The 19,603-nt window shown below is 39.7% G+C and overlaps 2 protein-coding genes across 6 annotated transcripts in view; one reads left to right on the top strand and one right to left on the bottom strand.

Annotated features, from left to right (window-relative positions):
• Nucleotides 1–19,603, bottom strand: part of CTNNA2 (catenin alpha 2) — a 486,439-nt gene that overhangs the window by 156,318 nt on the left and 310,518 nt on the right. The window contains exon 1 of one of the 5 annotated variants that reach the window (XM_065060247.1): nucleotides 1,786–1,918. The exons of 3 other annotated variants lie outside the window; for them this stretch is intronic. The gene's annotated coding sequence lies outside the window, so the exon portion shown is untranslated. Of the gene's footprint in view, nucleotides 1–1,785; nucleotides 1,919–19,603 lie in introns of those variants that run through there. One more of the 5 variants, XM_065060248.1, reaches the window with a different exon arrangement.
• LRRTM1 (leucine rich repeat transmembrane neuronal 1) lies at nucleotides 25–2,840 on the top strand. The gene has a single exon (XM_005506419.4). It carries the CDS (start codon nucleotides 943–945, stop codon nucleotides 2,506–2,508), a length of 1,566 nt encoding a protein of 521 aa, XP_005506476.1. The 5' UTR covers nucleotides 25–942; the 3' UTR covers nucleotides 2,509–2,840.

The raw sequence follows: 19,603 nt of genomic DNA, 5'->3' as shown, positions 1-19,603 counted from the left end.
CCAACCCCTTTTCAATCTGCCCATGTCTGAGATGCGGAGTGCAGGCGTACAACCATGAGCAGCTTACGACACTCAGTGAACACTAGGTGCCTCTGCATGCTCTAGCAACACACTGCTCAGCTGAAGGGAAGGGATTCTTGCTGTCTCTCTCTGCTCTAAGCATCACCTAACAAGCAAAGCGAACAAAGAATGGGAAATAAAGCTACCCTTAGCCGGTCAGTGACTGAACGGTAACCTCTCTACGGAGCAAAGGTTGTGCCGGTCAATGGTCGTTGCAAATGACGGACATTAAAGAGATTGCCAAATCCTGTGGAGGCGTTAGTAAAGAGTTTGGAGTTTTTTTCACGCCACAGTGTTAACCGCAGAGAAAAAGGACAGAGGGAGAAGGAGAAGATCAAGCTCATGTACATAGTTCTGAAACTTGCAGGTCCTAGGAGTCAGCTCAAAAGCTAAGCTGGACAAGCCTTTCGCTCTTTGAGCAGAAGCGAAGTGAGACATTGTGAGCTTGCCAGCCCTGCACAAAATTGAAAGGGACTGAATTTGTAGCACAGAGGGGTCTTTTTTAGCTCTGCATATAATTAGTCCAAACACAAAGGAAGCAACTGAATGGAGGTTGTCACTCTCTGGAAAAGGGTGGGTAAGACACTTTTTAATTAAATTCTTTCATGAAGAAAGATTTTTTTTTTTCCTTTGCTGCAGCATTTAACATGAACAAAATCACTATCATTTTACCTTTGAATGCCTGTGAACTTTAATGCTGCACAGCTCTGCATGCTGTAAAGTGAAATATTTGCCTCTGTGTTTGTTCTGTTTGCTGTTTTGCTTTGGTTTTCTGCCTTTTTTTTTTTTTCATTTATTTTCTTTTTCCTTAAATAAAATATGATGTAGAATTTGAAAAGATTCAATGGACATTCTCAAGCATATTTGGAAATATTCTTGCTAATGGATTTCCTTCTTATTGGTCTCTGTTTAAACTGGCTGCTGAGGAAGCCCCCGGGGTTGATTTTGTGTACGCTGGGTATCTTTTCTAAAATGCTTCCAGCCGTGAATAGTGGGTGTCCACAGCTCTGTCGGTGTGAGGGCAGGCTTTTGTACTGTGAATCACTGAATCTCACAGAGATGCCTCGCAACCTGTCGGGCATGATGGGCTTGTCTCTGCGGTACAACAGCCTTTCAGAGCTGCATGATGGACAGTTCACAGGGTTAATGCAGCTCACGTGGCTCTATCTGGATCACAATCACATTTGCTCAGTGGAGGGGAATGCCTTTCAAAAATTGCGGCGAGTTAAAGAGCTCACCCTGAGTTCCAACAAAATCACCCAACTGCCCAACACCACTTTCCGACCCATGCCAAACTTGCGCAGTGTGGATTTATCATACAACAACCTACAGGCTTTGGAGCCCGACCTGTTCCACGGGCTGAGAAAACTGACAACTTTGCACATGCGGTCCAACGCCATCAAGTTCGTGCCAGTGAGAATTTTTCAGGACTGCCGCAGCCTGAAGTTTCTAGACATAGGATACAATCAGTTAAAGAGCCTGGCTCGAAACTCTTTTGCAGGCTTGTTCAAACTCACTGAGCTGCACCTCGAGCACAATGACTTGGTGAAGGTGAATTTAGCTCATTTTCCCAGGCTCATCTCCCTGCACTCCCTCTGGTTGCGAAGGAATAAAGTTACCATTGTAGTAAACACTTTGGACTGGATATGGCAACTTGAAAGAATGGACCTCTCCGGCAACGAAATCGAATACATCGAACCTCATGTTTTCGAGAGCGTACCTCACCTCAAATCCCTGCAGCTGGATTCCAACCGGTTGACCTACATCGACTCCCGGGTGCTCGACTCCTGGAAGTCCCTCACTAGCATCAGCCTTTCTGCAAACTCCTGGGATTGCAGCCGCAACGTTTGTGCCCTGGCCTCTTGGCTGAGCAACTTCAAGGGGCGCTACGACAGCAACCTGCTCTGTGCCACCCCTGACTACGCGCAGGGCGAGGATGTTTTGGACGCCGTGTATGCTTTTCACTTGTGCGAAGACGAGGCAGACCCTACGAGCGTTAACACCCTCTCCCCGGTAACCAACAACAGCGACCAAACGTTCAGCTACGGCTCTGCCACCGCCACGTACGACGTGCAGGACGGCGATGAGGACCAAACGACGTACGGCATCACCGTGACCATGCCCGGCGAGAACTCGGAGAACGCCGTTCAGATCCACAAAGTGGTGACGGGGACCATGGCACTGATTTTTTCCTTCCTTATCGTGGTTTTAGTGTTGTACGTCTCCTGGAAGTGCTTTCCAGCCAGCTTAAGGCAACTAAGACAGTGCTTTGTAACACAGCGCAGAAAGCAGAAGCAAAAACAGACCATGCATCAAATGGCTGCCATGTCAGCCCAGGAATATTACGTTGATTATAAACCCAACCACATTGAGGGAGCCCTGGTGATCATTAATGAGTACGGATCTTGTTCCTGTCACCAGCAGCCAGCGAGGGAATGCGAGGTGTGATTTTCCTTGGGGGATTTAAACAGTGTGCAACCAAATAACAGCGTTCAGGCAGACAGTGGCACTGGGAGGGGGGGTTTGCTGGGCTTTGCTGGTGGTTTTTGGCAAGCCCCTCTGCCAAAATTGCTAAGAGGGGCTGTCTAAAAGACTCAACATTTTAGCTTTATGGTGTCTTAAAAACCTTCAGGACAGTCAATCTTAAGATTTCATATGCTAATAGTCCCCTTGAAGATCTGTCAATATTCAGGAATCTGAGAGTGTAAAAAGGTACCAATTATTGATCTTTTGTAAACTAAGAAAACTGTTTAAAATAAAAAAAAATAGCATTTACAGTTTTTACAGCCTGGTGTATGTTACATGAATTGTTCCCTGTATACAAAATGCAACAGTTTAACCTCTTTTTTCCTCTTCATACTGAGTGAAAGTCGAGAAGCAAAGAAGCCACGTAAAATAGAAAGCTTAAAATGAACCAGATGGCTTCACATTGTAATTAGTACACATTCACTTACATCGTGTTGCTGGAGATTTGAAGCATGACACTGGAATTATAGCTCTGTTAATGTGCTACCTGTAATCGGATGTCAGTCCAAGGAGCCAGTGCACCTCAGAAAGGCTGAAGTTTTGACTGTGTCCCTGGGACAAGGTTTCTGAGTATTTTAAGTACAGCTCACTTGTTACTTGCTGCAAGATCCATAAAAAAACTGCATCGTAAGCCCTGAAAGTATTTTATATCAAAACTGTTGTTGCAAAGTCTCACTAAAAAAAACCCCAAAAAACCACAACAAATAACAAAACTCAGACAACCAAAACACTGCCAAAATGTGCTCATCGTAATTTCCTTTAAAATAAAAAGACATATATATATATATCTATCTATCTAAATTTAAGGGCTTTTACTAGTATTCCCCACTTTTTTGGCTTGAGATCTGCTAAAAGCAAGGAAACCCTTGTGTTGTGCACTGTGGTGAATGGAGGAGAGCAAAAGCTGTTCTGTTCTCAGCGGTGAAACTGGAGTGTCTTTTAAGAGCAAAACCTCAGCTGTAACACTGTCAGAGTAAGACAGAGAGTTACTCAATCCTGGGTTACTGGGTCTATAGTAAACTGCTAGCAAAGCCTGTCTCGTGTCCCCCACTTCCACCACCAGCCTTCACTAACAAAACAACTCGCAAAATCTCTGCAGAGGCTGAAAGTACATGAACCCTCCTTACTTAAGACTGATAAATGGATTTGATGGCTATAAGCAGTGATTTAATAATGTAGAATCACACAGCTGTTTTATTTGACTGCCCTTAAATAAAGGCTTCCTTTCCTTGTACTTTGGATTTTTCATTCCAGCATGTGAACAACCTACCGATTGATCTTTTCCAGAACCCCTCTCGTACTAATGAAGATGAGGTAGTTTTGTAACAGCAGGCAGAGCATCTTGAAATTTTCTTCATACAGCATTACACGCTAATAAAATGCTAACGATAATGAATTGGCTAACATTTCTATGTAATATTTCTCTATCCTTAGGTTATCATCAATAGAGGAAAATTTCAGGAATCTAACGTGTTTTAATACAGGTTTTTCCTCTGATTTTATAGCATCGAAGTGCCACCTTGCCACCTACTCTTTAAAAGCTTCAGCAGACTTACAATGCAGAGAATAGGCACCGAATAACCCATTTTTTTTCCCTGCACAGCAAATTTTATCTATAAATTTTGAATGTAAAGAATATCTTCTCTTTTTTTCTGATTAACACTTTTTTTTAGGAGTCAGAACTTCCTCTATTTGCTATATCTTACCTTGTTTAATATTAAACAGGGTGATAGCTTCTTAATTCACATTTTTTATTTAGTGAGAGTATAATGTCATCTGTGAAAGCAATGAGATTTTGTATTGGGAGAAGACATTTTTCATAGAAAATCTCATGAAAATCAACTGCATTTTTACTAAAGCCACTGAAAATTCACCCACATCTTTGAAACAAGCTACGGCTGTTAAAACTTGGCTCTTTAAACTAATGTACATTTCTATGCCTCAGACCCAGAAGGGCCTGATCCATCCCGAATCTCCCAAGAGATCTGAAGGGTTGAGTGTCCATGTATGAACCCACCAGTGAGGGCAGAGTGTCTCTTTGGGTGCCTGCTCCCATTTTAAGCAAAAATACATTATGCCATGCTAACTGAGAGCCAAAATACCTATGTTTTCCCCATTAAACCCTTCTCTGAAATCAAAAGGGAATTTAACTGTGAAAAATTGGCTCTCTGATTTAGTATTATATTATATTTTCCTCAGGTCAACATGCAGCACTGCAGCCAGAACTGATTACAGCTACTTGTCAGGAAGCTTCCAAAACCAACCAAGATTGTTAAAACATTGTCTGCATATGGTGAAAGAAAAAAAGTAATATATATATGTATTAGCATTATTTCTATAGTGACCTCCCGTTGCTATAAGGAATATAGTGCAGTTTTGGTTTTGCCCCTGTAAATCTGATGCAAGAGTGATACCGACAAACAATCATCCCATGGTTGTATTTCTATGTATTTTTAGCACATTTGTGGGTTGTATTATAAACACGCTAGTGATTGCACCCCTCTGGAATTATTCCTGCTGTTTATTGGTGTTAGCAACCTCAAGCTACATTTGCAAAGACGTGAGCAATTCCGCCTCTGGAATTTATTCACCCCTGTGCTTCATGCATCTTGCATTGACAGCTCAAGTAAACTGAACAGAGCATTTCTCTTTAAAGGTGCAGTGATTTCCTAAGTGCACGCTGATTTCACTATTGCCTGTTTCCATTTCTCCCGAAAAGAGGTAATGACCACTGATGATTTGCCATCCTTAGCAGGATGATAGATGGATCCACCATGTAGAGCACAGCACTTATTAAACTTCAGGAAACCATATATTTTCAAATCTTCACATAGAAATCTTTCCTAAGGTTCATATCTTCTAGGGACAACATCATGTTCTCCAGAGGATATCTGGAGATCTGGATACCCTCTGAATATCTCCTGGTAGAAACAGAGATATTATCACGGCTCTTCCATGGCAGGAAGGTGCTCCACAGGGTAACCACATCTATTCTGAAAGTTTACGTGAAAAATATATGGATTGTAAAGGAATAAAGGAGCAAGTATTTCATTTCAATCCAGCTACTGCAAACCCAGTTATTCATCCTGCTCCAGGCTGCTTGCATTGGTATATATGAGAGTTATTATATTTGTACTGCATTTACAGCTGCTGCAGGGACAGATTTTCCTTAACTCTTTCTTCAAATTTCGTGCTCTCCAACTGTCCAGAGATCAGTCATTCCCTCTCTTTTGATGGCCTTATGCTGGCTCCAAAATAAAACGAGAAGAAAATGGAATGCTTTTGGGGTTAACTGTGACAGTTTTTTGTTCAGGAGATGCTTGGGGAATACTGAATGAATGAAAATATTTTGAATATTCTCCTGTTAATGTTCTGCTTAATAGGACTATCTCCCTTTTACACTTAGATAATTAACATTTTTTTTTTCTTTTTGTTTAAGTGTCTTTTAACATACAAGGCAGGATGAGAGGTAAAATAACCTTTTTTGAAGATGGTTAACACTACCAGTGTCATAGATCTCTAATATGCAATCTCTTGCTGCTAACATCAATACACACTCACAGTGCACCCAGTGATGAAGGAACTGTTGCTGTGTATGCTTTGAATGTATATAAAGGATGATTTATTTTCCTTTCTGTCTTTTTTCTTTCCTTTCTGTACTACTTTAAAAAGTCATATGAAACCACAGAATCAATGCTAATGTACCACATTCTGTTTCTGGCCTGAATATGTAAAATGCAAAGAAATTCTGTGTTAAAGCTGCAAATTCCCTCTTTTACCATGCTGTTTGAGTACTGCAGGGGTTTAGACCGAGGGGATGATCTGTTCCTCCATGTGCACAGCAATAGGCAGATGGTTGATGATACCTAAGGATATTTTTTGTATGTTATAATATATTCTGTATGTTTTTACGGACCATTTTCTTTGGTTCTGATAAAAAGTCCCTCATTCACTTCCGAGATAGACAGAATTTGTTCCTTGTATGTGTCTCATTCTGCATTAATAGCAGAATGCTATGAATACCCCTCCTCTTCCCCCCGGCTTCTCCAATGGTATTCAGAATGGCAAATAGAAGGAGTATTTCATTAGGAAGCTTATTTCTAGTGCTATAATAATAATAACAATAACAACAGTAATAATAATTAAATAATTTAAGAGGAGACGAAAGATGAAAGGAAAGACTGGAGTAATGACAACTAAATCAGGTTGTTGCTGGCTCACTTTGCCTTTTCCTTTTTAAATCTGGTAAATCTAAAGAACTAGCACAGATGCAAAACCAAGACTGAAGGTGGGCGGAGAAAGCAGTTTTAAAAACCATGCAAGCAGGGATGAAACAGCTTCTGCAAAGGAGGGTACAACAACTAAATAGCTTCATTGAGCAAGAAAAAAGAAAAGGAAAAGCTGAGGGGACAGGACGAAAGGGAAGATGAGAACCAGTGAGAAGTCCAGGGGACCTCTGTGCACACATGGAACATGAGATTTTTTTCACCTCCCACGTTGAAACTGCGGCAAGCACAACAGCAGAGATTGCAGGAGGATACCCAGCATCTCGCTCTCTCTTTCTGCCCATCTTTCCAAACTCTCAGTCACACGTGCTCTCGTTTAGAGGCGCAGATGGACACGTTTTCCCAAACACACGCACGCACGTTCCCCCGTCATTTCCTCTGCCACCTCCTGCTCCCGGGGAGCACAATGACCCCTCATCCATCATTTTGTTCACTGAATTCCAGCACCGTGTCTCATCCACTGATTATTTTGGCTGACTTCTTTGCTGTCCTAGTCACAGTTCACCACAGACTTCCTGTATAATCAGACTTCTCTACCCAAAATATCTATTCCCCCCTACATCCCATCCCTTTAGAAACCCCAATTTAGAGACAGGGGGTGATCCTGAGCTATAGCAAATTCTCATGCTAATTATATCCACACTCATACTCTCTCATATTCAGCTTTCATGTTCACAGTTATTATGACAAACAGATCTGAGCTATTTTTGCTGTGTTCAGTTTATCATTATGCACCAAGGTTATACTTTTCCTTGACCTGCTCAACCCAGTCTAATATTAACAAATTGAGTGTTTATATGGGTTCCTTTCCAAGCATGAAGTTGATTAGGAATTTAGGAAATGCTGGTGATTTAAAGATTAACCTTTCATGTAATTACTGACATAAAGCAGAGCTATTAAGGTATTAGAACTATTCAGAGTATATTCCACGTGAATAAATTAAAAAAAAACACAACAAACCAAACATTTAGAGCCATGGAAGACTTTCCATATCAGCCTTTTTGTTTTACAGCAGAAAACCTGGTTAAAGGAAAAGACTAAGCTCAGTCTACCTCTGAAGTTATGTAGAGGAAAGCAAGGCTACAAAAATATTACAGAAACCAAGCAACAATCTTCTGCTGGCAAGACACAGCCTGTAATTGGGTGGGTGGCTGTGAAGATCTGAGATGAATGCTGCAGAGCACTGTAATTTTATTGCAATGTGTCTGCTTCAAAGCGAACATACTTGCAATACAATCTGTATTTCCCCGAGAACAGGGCAATTGGTTTTGTTATAACGCTAACATCACTTGTTGGCATTCAGACACAATTATTCAGCCTTTAAACTGATTAGTGTTGTTTGCTGGTGTGGTAGTTTGGTGAGACAGTCAAATGTAACAGGATGCACTGAAAGGAGGTTGGGGTCAAAGTAGCCAGATTTGCATTGCAAGAGTAAAAAAAAACAGTTTAAAATAAACATCAGCATTTCACCTTTCCCTCCACTTCTCCTCTTCCTAAAAATCCACATACGTACATCACTTATAGAAATTAGAGATAATCAGCAGTGGCTTGAAGGATAAGGTTATGTGTGTCTGTGCTTGGCAAACAGCACATACTATTCTGCTATGGCACTTTTTATTTTAAACCATTTCGCTGCTCTCATGTTCTTCACATCCCCACCAGACACAGTAACCACCGCTAGAAAGACGCCTTTCCACACGGGCACTATGGGAACATGACCGATTCCCTTCCATTTTGAGCTAACAAACATTAAATCCAAGATTTCTGAGGTAGTAGGTAAGTATAAAAATCTCCTTCATCACTGAATTAGTGTTTTCAGCACAGCAGATTCTCTGGCTGACATGGTTTAGACACTAAGCTCTGTCATTCTTTTATTGCAAACTTTGTCCTCGCTTTTTTCACGATGTACCTTTCTTCTAATAGCAAACCAGATTGCGACACCGGAGAGAGGACTAAAAATCGTATTTTCAGTAAAATCTGAGATTAAAAAAAATATGCACGGACATATCCAATTGATTTAAGGGTTTATCCAATGAAGGTGATGCAGCTTATATATCCCAAATCTCCCTGACGCAGCACACCTCTGTACTCTAGTGGTTACAACACGGAATGAGCAAATCTCCTCCTAAGAGCTGGGTGACTGCAACTTTAAAATGCTTTAAAACATATTTTCTCTCTAGTTTTTATATCTTCTTACCCGCTTTCCCATTTTTCATTCTCAGAAGCTCCCAGGCAGAGTGAATCGAAAAGGGGGTGGGGAGGGAAACCCTGAAAATCCCAAACTAAACTGCAAGAACAGTCCACAGCTATTGAGTTGCAGAGGTTTTGATTCTTTGAACAACTGCCAGCGCTTTGAAACGCATTTGCTGTCAAACATCTTCGCAAGATGAGAGGTACAGTCAACTACCAGGAGTAAACCTTCATCTGTCTCTAGTTCAGTGCCTCTCCTGACAATCTGCCTTGCTTAGAGAGCCTAGGAAATATTAAAGAATGTTAATAATAATAATAATAATGAGATAAACTACCAAGGGATTTATTTTCCTCCCTCTATTTTTTAAACTTGGCTCCGTACTAAAGTTTATCTTGACAGAAAATTTACGTCCCTGATCCAGTTTATTTCCCCAAGCAATTTTTCAACGGCAAACAGAAATTTGTGGCTGCTGCTAAAAGGTTTGCAATTCCCATGCTGAAGAGGCCACTGCATGTCAAATGTTTGCCTTAATTTCATGTAAATGTCACTCCATATTGGATGTTCTGTATTTCTTTGCAGCTGCCTCTGTCTTCGCAAACCTTCCCCTTGCACCGTAACTACCTTTACAAACAGCCCAGAACCCAACGCTACTGTCAGATCCAATTCCCAAACAACAACTGGATGTAACTGGATGTAATGAATTTATCATGTAATTGCTGGAGTCTAATAAATCAAATGTGAATCCTAGGGCCTGAAAGACAAAGAAATCCTGGAGACAAGAAAGGAGTAGAAGAAATGCAGCTGACATATTCTCTGCGGGGAAAACACCTCCCAAAACAAAACCAACTTTGCGTTGTAGAAGGTGGAGGGCACTGAGCATCACCTGCAAACAGGTGAATTACACGGGACAGAGAAAATCACTGCCAAAAAATAAAGGGGAAATTGGGAAGGGGGATGGCACCCATAGGAGATTAATCAGAATGAGAATTAGGTGGTAGCCAACATAGGAGAAACTCATCAGGGGCCAACTGAGGTGGTATTTGGTGAGCAAATGAGTCACTGGAAAGGTGTATTTGCAGTGGGGGAAACAGCAAGACATGCATTTCCTTGGAGCTGAACCCTGAGCTTATTCCTCTGTCCATCTTTGTTTTGTTGCAATGGGCTTTTTTGTATATTTTAAAAAAAATCTTAAATATTTATTGCTGTTACGCACAGAACTGGACCCTTGCAGATTGTGCTCTTTACTTTACGTCATATATGCTAAACCAGTAATTGTTTTGTTGTTGTTTTTTTTTTTTTTTTAAATGGGTGGCACTTCTATGCTGAAGGAAGCCCTATTGTATTGGCTTTGTGAATGTATTGCTCTGATTCCAGCAACCATTCAGGATTAAACTAGGTTATTCTAGTGGGTGGAAAGAAGATCTTATCACAAAGTTCCCCAAAGTAGTTTTATGAATTTATACTGTGTATCTTTTAGAAAAAAGGGAGTTGAAAACTTTTTATATCCTTTTTTCCCTGGTTATGTTTTCACATTCTGTACCATAATCTGGCCCCAATCTGTCACTTTTCATTAGCAAAGGAGTCAAGCTATGGTTGTTAATGATAACTCTTAATGAGGATTTGATGACTAAGTCCTGCAAAATCAAATTTGAAGCAAACACTAAAATCTATCTCAAATCTATTGTTTCTAAGTAATAGAGATGTTGGGAAATAAAAATGAGAGTGTTTAAAGCAAATGAGACATTTAAAGCAACAAATCAGTAGGTCCAAATAGAAATTAAAAAATAAACAGTGTAAAATGAAGTGGGGGAGCTGGTAAAAATGAAGATAGATTTCTTGTAAAAGTAGCTATTGCACCAAAACATAAATAAGCTGCAGTTCCACTAATTGAGAGCTGATTAGAGATGATCATAATGGACTGGTAAGTCTTATCTCAATAGCTGTTAAGTTCATTTTAAGATTTATGAAAGTCTGTAATACCATACAACAGGGATAAATTAACTGATAGCCTGTGGGGTAACATCATGTTTCCATAATAACCTGTGGTCCTGAAATACCGTGATGATATTTTTTAAAGTGTTATATAAAAAAGGCAATTTTGGATTTGGACTTTTAAATAGTTTTTGACAAAATGCCTTTAAAAAATATTGTTTCCCAAAAGATAAGGTCTATGGTCATGGAAAATTAGCTGAACACCCAAAAATACAGTGGTCTTCTGCTCACTGTGGAAATAAAAATGCTAAAGTGTGGTCCCAAGGCCAGGGATGCTGAATCATCCAAGCCACAATCAGGAAATAAATGGCATTTTTCAAGTGACAGATTATTGCTATCACAAAAAGTAATGAAAATCATGAGGGTGTGCAAAGCAACTTCCAAAGGCTGAAGATTATATAAGCTTTGATGGATGAAATTCTGAATTGTCATATACATAGCAAAAGACGAGATGTAAGGCAAACTGTTTATCCATGCCTTGGAGAGGTAACTTATATGTAACATTGGACAACTGTTTTTCTGGATATTGCATTGAAAACCCCTGCTCAGCATGCAAAGAAAAAAGGAGAAAAAAAAACGAAATAACATCTCAAATCTATACGTAAGAGAACAGCTCTCAAGAAATTAAATAGCTCGATATAAATCACTGCTATGCTTTCAGAGACAGAACAGTCCCCATTTCTGTTAAGGATAAGGTAGGAAAGGATAAAACCGGTGCATAAAGCTAAGCTACCAACGAGTAAATAATAAATGATTTGGAAAAGTTTGTACGTAAAGAAACAGGCAAAGAATCCAGACCTACAATTACAGCACAAGAGCAAATCGTGGATCCATTCCCCCTCTAGCGGCCAGTCCACATAGGGCCAGTGCAAAAATAGAATCGCAAACAGGAAAAGCAACGCTCTGGCAATTGATTTTAAAACAAGCACACACTCTTTTTTTTTTCTTATTCCCCTCACAACTTTATGCTGCTCCATTTTATATTATTATTATTTGCTATTCCTCACTAAGCTGCCTGCTGCATTCCTGTGTTGTTTCTTGTCACTACTTAGTGCAGAAGGTGTTTTACAGCAGAGATAAATTGTTTTGTGTGCTATGCTTGTATCTACAAGCAAGAAGAGGATATGGAGTGTAACAGGGGCCCATCCAAACTCAAGCATCAGAAATAATCACAAATTAAAAAAGCAAACTTTGAAACTCTCTGTACAAGACACCAGTGATGCAAAAAATAGGCACTAAAAAAGGCGCAGTTGTACAGAATTAGGAATACTGAATTAATTTTGTAAATCAAATTTTAGAGTAAAAATGGTGCTTTTTGTGACACCATGGCACACCATGGGGTGGAAACCGTCCTTTTAATTTCCTACTCATGGACCAGTTACTGAATTCCAGTGTTCCCAACCTGCACTGCCTCAGTCACTTGAGGAAACTGAGGCCAGATGAACCCTTTGCATCCCCATGTTTCAAACACACACAGGTTCTCCTTGGTCAGTTACTTCTTCTATCAGCTGTAGGACAATGCTAAAATTGGAAGAAACCCCATTTTTACCAACTTCTCTGCGTAACGTAACAGACCATTTTGTGTTCCTGTCTTTTCACAATCCTACCCTAGAATGTCTTGTGGTCTGAAGGAGCTGGGATGCTGCTAAGGATTGAAAAGGAGCTGTACTCTATTTTTGGTTGAAATAACACCAAACATTTTGTTAGGATTATATCTTTTGGTTAAGTTCCTGTTATCTACCAAAAAAAAAGATATATATATATAGGTATAGGGAAGATGAGCAGTAACAAGCGATTATGTTTTTCTCTTACAAAATCTTTCCATCAGTTCAGTTTATCAGCCTCTTCTTCAAATACCATCCTTACTAGTGTATTTTTTATAGATATAGGATAATTTACATATCATATAGACAAATTAAGGAACCCTAAAAGTGATCTGCTAAGAAATTGCCCAAGAATGTGCTTCTAATTAAGGCTTGTAACACACTATGCACTCTTGTGTGCATTTGAATAACTAAAGCATGGTTAAATAGTGTGGTACTGCCCTTCTATAGATTATTCTGAAATTACCTGTTAACCACATAAGAACGTGCCTTGCTGCTGGTTTTTGGTGAGGACTGCTCGCTAGTTTAGATGGAGTTAAGACCTATTATTTTAATGTTAATTTGAATATGTTGTTGTGAATTTGTTCAACTGAAACTAGAGAATAACACAACAAGACACAGTTCGACTTCTTATGTCGAAACTTTAAAAATGAACCCATTTCCACGGTGTCTTAATAATTTTACCCAATTAAAACTATTTCGAAAAAAGGCTATTCAAATGATTTCTGTATAACAACGTAAGCAGTTTGCTCTTCCAGCGTAAAATTAATTCATTACTATCCACAGTCAGAGCCACTTTGAGAGTTTATCCCTTACTGATGCGATTTCAGACAACTCTTGTACTTGTAATACCTGCTGTCAAGAGAGATTCAAGAGAGATTCCTGTATCCAAACTAGCGCAGTCAGCAGGACAAGGGCAGTGATCCTTCCCCTGTACTCTGCATTGGGGAGGCCACACCTGGAGTATTGTTTTCAGTTCTGGGCCCCACAGGTCAGGAAAGAGATTGAAGTGCTGGAGCGGGTCCAGAGAAGAGCAACAAGACTGGGGAAGGGACTGGAACACAAGAACCATGGGGAGAGGCTGAGGGAGCTGGGCTTGTTTAGTCTGGAGAAGAGGAAGCTTAGAGGTGAGCTCAGCACTCTCTAGAACTACCTGAAGGGAAGTTCTAGCCAGGTGGGGATTGGTCTCTTCTCCCAGGCAGTCTGCAATAGGACAAGGGGCCATGGGCTTCAACTCTGCCAGGGGAAACTGAGGCTGGAGATTAGAAAGCAATTCTTTGCAGATAGAGTGGTCAGGCATTGGTGGGTTGCAAACTGGCTTAAGGAGAGAAGCCAGAGAGTGGTAGTCAATGGTGTGGAGTCTAGTTGGAGGCCAGTATATAGTGGAGTGCCTCAGGGGTCAGTACTGGGGCCAATATTATTCAATATATTCATTAACGATTTAGACGAGGGAATAGAGTGTACTATCAGCAAGTTTGCTGATGACACTAAGCTGGGAGGAGTGGCTGACACACCACAAGGCTGTGCTGCCATCCAGAGACCTGGACAGGCTGGAGAGTTGGGCAGGGAAAAATTTAATGAAATAGAACAAGGGCAAGTGTAGAGTCTTGTACCTGGGCAGGAACAACCCCAGGTTCCAGTATAGGTTGGGAAATTACATATTAGAGAGCAGTGTAGGGGAAAGGGACCTGGGGGTCCTGGTGGACAACAGGGTGACCATGAGCCAGCACTGTGCCCTTGTGGCCAGGAAGGCCAATGGCATCCTAGGGTGTATTACAAGGGGGGTGGTTAGTAGGTCAAGAGAGGTCCTCCTTCCCCTCTACTCCGCCCTTGTGAGACCACATCTGGAATATTGTGTCCAGTTCTGGGCCCCTCAGTTCAAGAAGGACAGGGAACTGCTGGAGAGGGTCCAGCGTAGGGCAACAAAGATGATTAAGGGAGTGGAGCACCTCCCTTATGAAGAAAGGCTGAGGGAGCTGTGTCTCTTTAGTTTGGAGAAGAGGAGACTAAGGGGGGACCTTATTAATGGTTATAAATATATAAAGGGTGAGTGCCATGAGGATGGCGCCAGGCTCTTCTCGGTGGCAAACAATGATAGAACAAGGGGTAATGGGATCAAGCTGGAACACAAGAGGTTCCACTTAAATTTGAGAAAAAACTTCTTCTCAGTAAGGGTGACAGAGCACTAGACCAGACTGCCCAGGGAGGTTGTGGAGTCTCCTTCTCTGGAGACATTCAAAACCCACATGGACATGTTCCTATGCGACCTCACCTAGGCGTTCCTGCTCCAGCAGGCGGATTGGACTAGATGATCTTTTGAGGTCCATTCCAATCCCAAACATACTGTGATACTGTGATTGGAATGGCTGCCCAGGGAGGTGCTGCACTCACTGTCCCTGGAGGTTTTTAAACTGAGATTGGCCATGGCACTTAGTGCCATGATCTAGTCAATGGACTGGAATCGGACCAAGGGTTGGACTTGATGATCTCTGAGGTCTTTTCCAACCCAGTCGATTCTGCGATTCTGTAATAAGGATATAAGGAACTGTAGAGACAATTCACAAACAAAAAAGGTACTTGAGTACTATGGGTATGGGTGCAAGTAGAAGGAAAATCTTACAGAGAAACCTAAAGAAAATGGATTATTTGCTCAATATGGAAAGACATCCATACTGATCCAATAAGGACAATTTTTTTTTTCACCAATACGTATATATACAGGCATATACATATTTCTGGCAATTACAGCATGTATTGTACAGTACAATATGTGTTACAGTGTTTGAGCACCTAACACTGGATGGGAATTCTTTACCTGTTTCTGAAGTGCAATAATATCCTGAGTTTCATCCAGGAAATGCATATTTCATACATAGAACTTACTCTTCTCAATCTTACTCTGTCAAAATAATCAATACTTATTTTTCCTAGTTTTTTCCTCACAATAGAGAAAAGGCACATCCCGAGTTTTCAGCGGAAGAACCAGAAGTTTCTACAAATCACAGAAAAAGGGCTTCTTCAGATTGAGAGCCCAGTGTAATCTGTGATTTCCCTTGAATGCCATTACTAGGGGAAATTGTCAGGTTCCAGACTAATTCATCACTTATTAATTAATAATATGGACACTTATTTTTTCATTACAGATAACACACATTGCAGGCTACCGGAAGCATCTTTTATTGCTGAAGTTATCTCAAAGGCTCTTCCCCAAGATCTGCCACAATTAAAAAAAAAATACTCAGGAAACATTCAATCATCTTCTTAACGACAGATCATTTTTCCTTTCACTAAATTAAATCTAAAAAGCCATTTAATTAAACTAATAATAACTGCATAAATGATGACTGAATGACTTTAACCACACAAAGAATTAGCACTATGGATGCTCTCTACCCAGACACTAAAATATCTCATGGCAATGATTTACCACAAGGATAAAAAACTTAATAAAGCAAACTATTCAGAGCAGGTGTTTCTTATTTATAAACCAAGCCTCTCTTCAATATCCTAATTTCTCTGCATTTTCAATAGCACATTTTTACCTGTGTCTTTCTGTAGCACACACAACAACAACAAGTTGTTCAGGTGCTCTGCAGAACAGCAAACAGCACAAATTCAAAGCAAAGTCCGGAACTGATTTTAGTCAAAAAGGACTAAGTTTTAAGCTAAGTTTTAATACCTGCTTGAACCTCCTGGTGTGTCTTAAAACCACTACTCACTGCAGCTTTACAATATATAGTGCATGCATACATTTTGTGCAACTTCTGCATGATCTTCAACTGTACATTTACGGACTATTTGCAACCAGCAGTAAACACATAGTTGGAACAATTTATTTTTAAATAGTTTATCTATTTGCTTCTACTTTAGAGGTTTCATCTAACATATAGCTAACCTTGTAGAAGTTTTTATTTTTTATATTTTTCCCCCTTCTACGAGTTAAAAAGAGAAAGTTTCTTTCTATTTCAAATACAATTTGCTAAGTCTCTTATGTGTGTGTATTCTGTGCTTCCAGAGAATTAAAGAGAAATTTTATCACAGAAAGAATAGGAAAATAGATTTGCAGATGCAGCAATCTTGTAAAACCCAGAGTTAGAGTTCAGAAAAGCATTTGCACTTTCATCAAGAAGGAGAAATAATTTCCCAAATTGCCCCAAGTCTCTTCCTACCGAGATTAAAAGGACAATGATACAACTCCTACATGACTCTTTTCAACTGCTTATAACAACAGACCAGCTTCAGCTCCAGTCCTGCGATTATACTCTCAGGATTACTTCATGTCTGTCTCTTGGTTCCTGTGTTCATTGATGTTGGGCTGTTTTTGCAAGGTGAACACAAGTTATTTCATTCAGAGGTGTGAAAAAAAGAACTGGGCCTTGATGCATTAGTCAGGTTTCCATCACTACAAAGTAAAGCATCAATTGGGATTAAAACTCTAGAAATCACATTTTTTGAAACTCTTGCCAACTACATAATTATGCCCCAAATGATTTTGTGCCAGGTGGCTTTGGCTAACAGATGGAATGGTATATTTGTTCACTCTTCAAAAACCAAGCTTCATTCCAAAATCTGCAAGCCAGAAGTATCTAAATTATTGATTGACAGTTACATATGCCTAATAATTAATTAAACTCTAGCTACAAATTGCACCGAGTCCTGTGAGTACTTAAGAGGAAAAAAAAAATCTATAGAAAATGTGCGGTGGTGTCTTTACAGTAACATTTTTAAATCATGGCAGCTAAAAATAACAGTATGCAATGATGCACTGCAGACAAAAGAGCTTTGGTATGAAGCATCTTAGAAATGCTTGAAGTAGGATACATTATACAACATTAAAAAATATTCCTATAAGATTATGTTTTGCAATTCCAAACTTCTCCAAATGTTTACTAAAATCAACTAAGAGTTGTGACCAGACCTAACAAATGCTGTCAGGTTCAGAAGACTCTTCCGAAGCAACATATATTCTATATAATCACCATTAATGCTCTGGAGGGAGAAATCAAACCAAGATCAAATCATGAGACAGCCGTTGGTTTATATATCCTGAATTAGGAGTTATCCGAGGCTCATGTATTTCCTGCCTGTAAATCCCAGATGGAAATATGGAGGTTTTTGTCATCCAGGTTATGGCCAGAGAGTCCATTTCATCCGGATGTCTCAGCACACATGCAGATTAATTGTGCTGAAGATTCACGGTGGACATTTCAGATTGATGAATGGCACATGTCATCCATCATTTTCATGCTGGAAACAGGCTGGATTTTCTGTTCCTGTCCAGATCAGCAGGGCTACAAAGGTACAAGAAGTCTACAGCAGAGCTGACCTTGTCCCATTAAACATTTTCCTAAGTGTCTGATGCTTATCACCAATTTTCCAGCCAATGCAATGACCCCCATCAAAATCCCACAAAACTGAGGCTAACGATGGATATATTTCCCCCTATGGGAAAACAGTAATTAATTTAAGAAAAAAAAAAACCCAGAGAACGGCTTTTTGTCGTAGTGTATTAATATGCCTACTTCTATCACAAAGCTGTGCCAGAAACACTGATTTAATAGGCACTGCAAAGCAATTACCATGCAAATAATATTAGCCAGCAATTTGTTATTTTTTTAGTGAAGTCCTTGTTTTGGCTAGCAGGCCATAGTAACAGATCCCAATAAAACTGGATAATTGAAAGAAATTTCAAGTATCTAAATAGCTGTGACAACAAGCATAAGTAGCAAGAGTTCCCAGACTGGCCTCTTGGTCTGGTTGCAGTTTCAAGTGTGAACAAGCCGGGGAGACAACAAAGGAACAACTTACACAGTAAAAAGAGAGCAATGAAGCAATGGGAGGGAACGATATCCAGGAAAATTCTCTTTTAGTAGTGACATTAGCAAGGAGGACACTGCAGAATGTTTTAAGAGACTTAAGAAATTCCATCCTGCCCTAACACTTCCCTTTGTCCCTGGTCTTCATAAGAAAACTTTTATTTGGAGTAAATCTGTCATTTTATGTACCATACATTCATCTATCTCTAGCACAGGGTGGGAAATGCTTAGATTCACTGAAGTGCTAAGCTCCATGTTCAGCTTTAGAAGTTGCCCAGTAATTTCCTTGTCCTGGATTGGAGCTGTACCTAAATCACAGTTGTTCACTCTACACCAGAGTGCTGAGACACTCACTGTGAGCATTTATTCTACGTTAAATGGCCAAAATAAGATAGTTCCTGTTCCTTGAGTTAAACACGTTTTTGTCTGATCAAATTAGTGAAATAACAGATTTGATTGTGTGTTATCTCTGCAACTAAACGTGAGTTAATTAAGATTAAACTTGAAGATACAAGACAGGACTCAATATTTTTTCTGATTTCCCTCACGTAGGATGCCGATTATATAGCATATCAAAATACATTATAAGAACACGTACCTGTGCTATGTTTCCCTCACCACTTTAAAATTCAGATGCTTCTTTTAATTAACAATCTAAACACTCCAAATAGAGAAACACATTTCTGTGTATCTTATGAGATGAAAAAAGAAAATCAACACTAGCCCATGTCCTAAAACTTCTAAATATTTTGGGGAGGAACAAAATAAAAGTATTTTCTAGTTAAACTGATAAATATACAAATATTGACATTGTTGTGCTCAAGATCAAGTACAAATTGAATCTGTGATTTCATTTATGGAAACAGGTAAGCTGGGAAATGCAATTACTATCTATAAATCATTTTGCTATAACCTTCTATTTCAATCTCCTTAAATAGCAAAATGCAACTGAAGCTATTTTAGTTAAAGCCCGAACAAAATAAATCCTTGTGGCAACACTCATCTGTCAGGGGATTTGATGTTCTCCAAAGTACTTGTTGGTATAAAGCAAGTAATCTCTCATTTCTAACAGACTTTCTTATTGATATGTATGAGCTAAGTAGTTTATTATTTATAGTTAAGTGTGAA

This window comes from Columba livia, chromosome 4, assembly GCF_036013475.1.
Source record: "Columba livia isolate bColLiv1 breed racing homer chromosome 4, bColLiv1.pat.W.v2, whole genome shotgun sequence".
In the NCBI taxonomy this organism is placed as follows: domain Eukaryota; kingdom Metazoa; phylum Chordata; class Aves; order Columbiformes; family Columbidae; genus Columba; species Columba livia.
The sequence above is the reverse complement of the archived record's forward strand: the minus strand, read 5'-3'. Positions and strand labels throughout refer to the sequence as shown.

Bases quoted from the DNA above. Each gene is read 5' to 3' on its own strand.
- LRRTM1 (XM_005506419.4), top strand. From the start codon at position 943: ATGGATTTCCTTCTTATTGGTCTCTGTTTAAACTGGCTGCTGAGGAAG.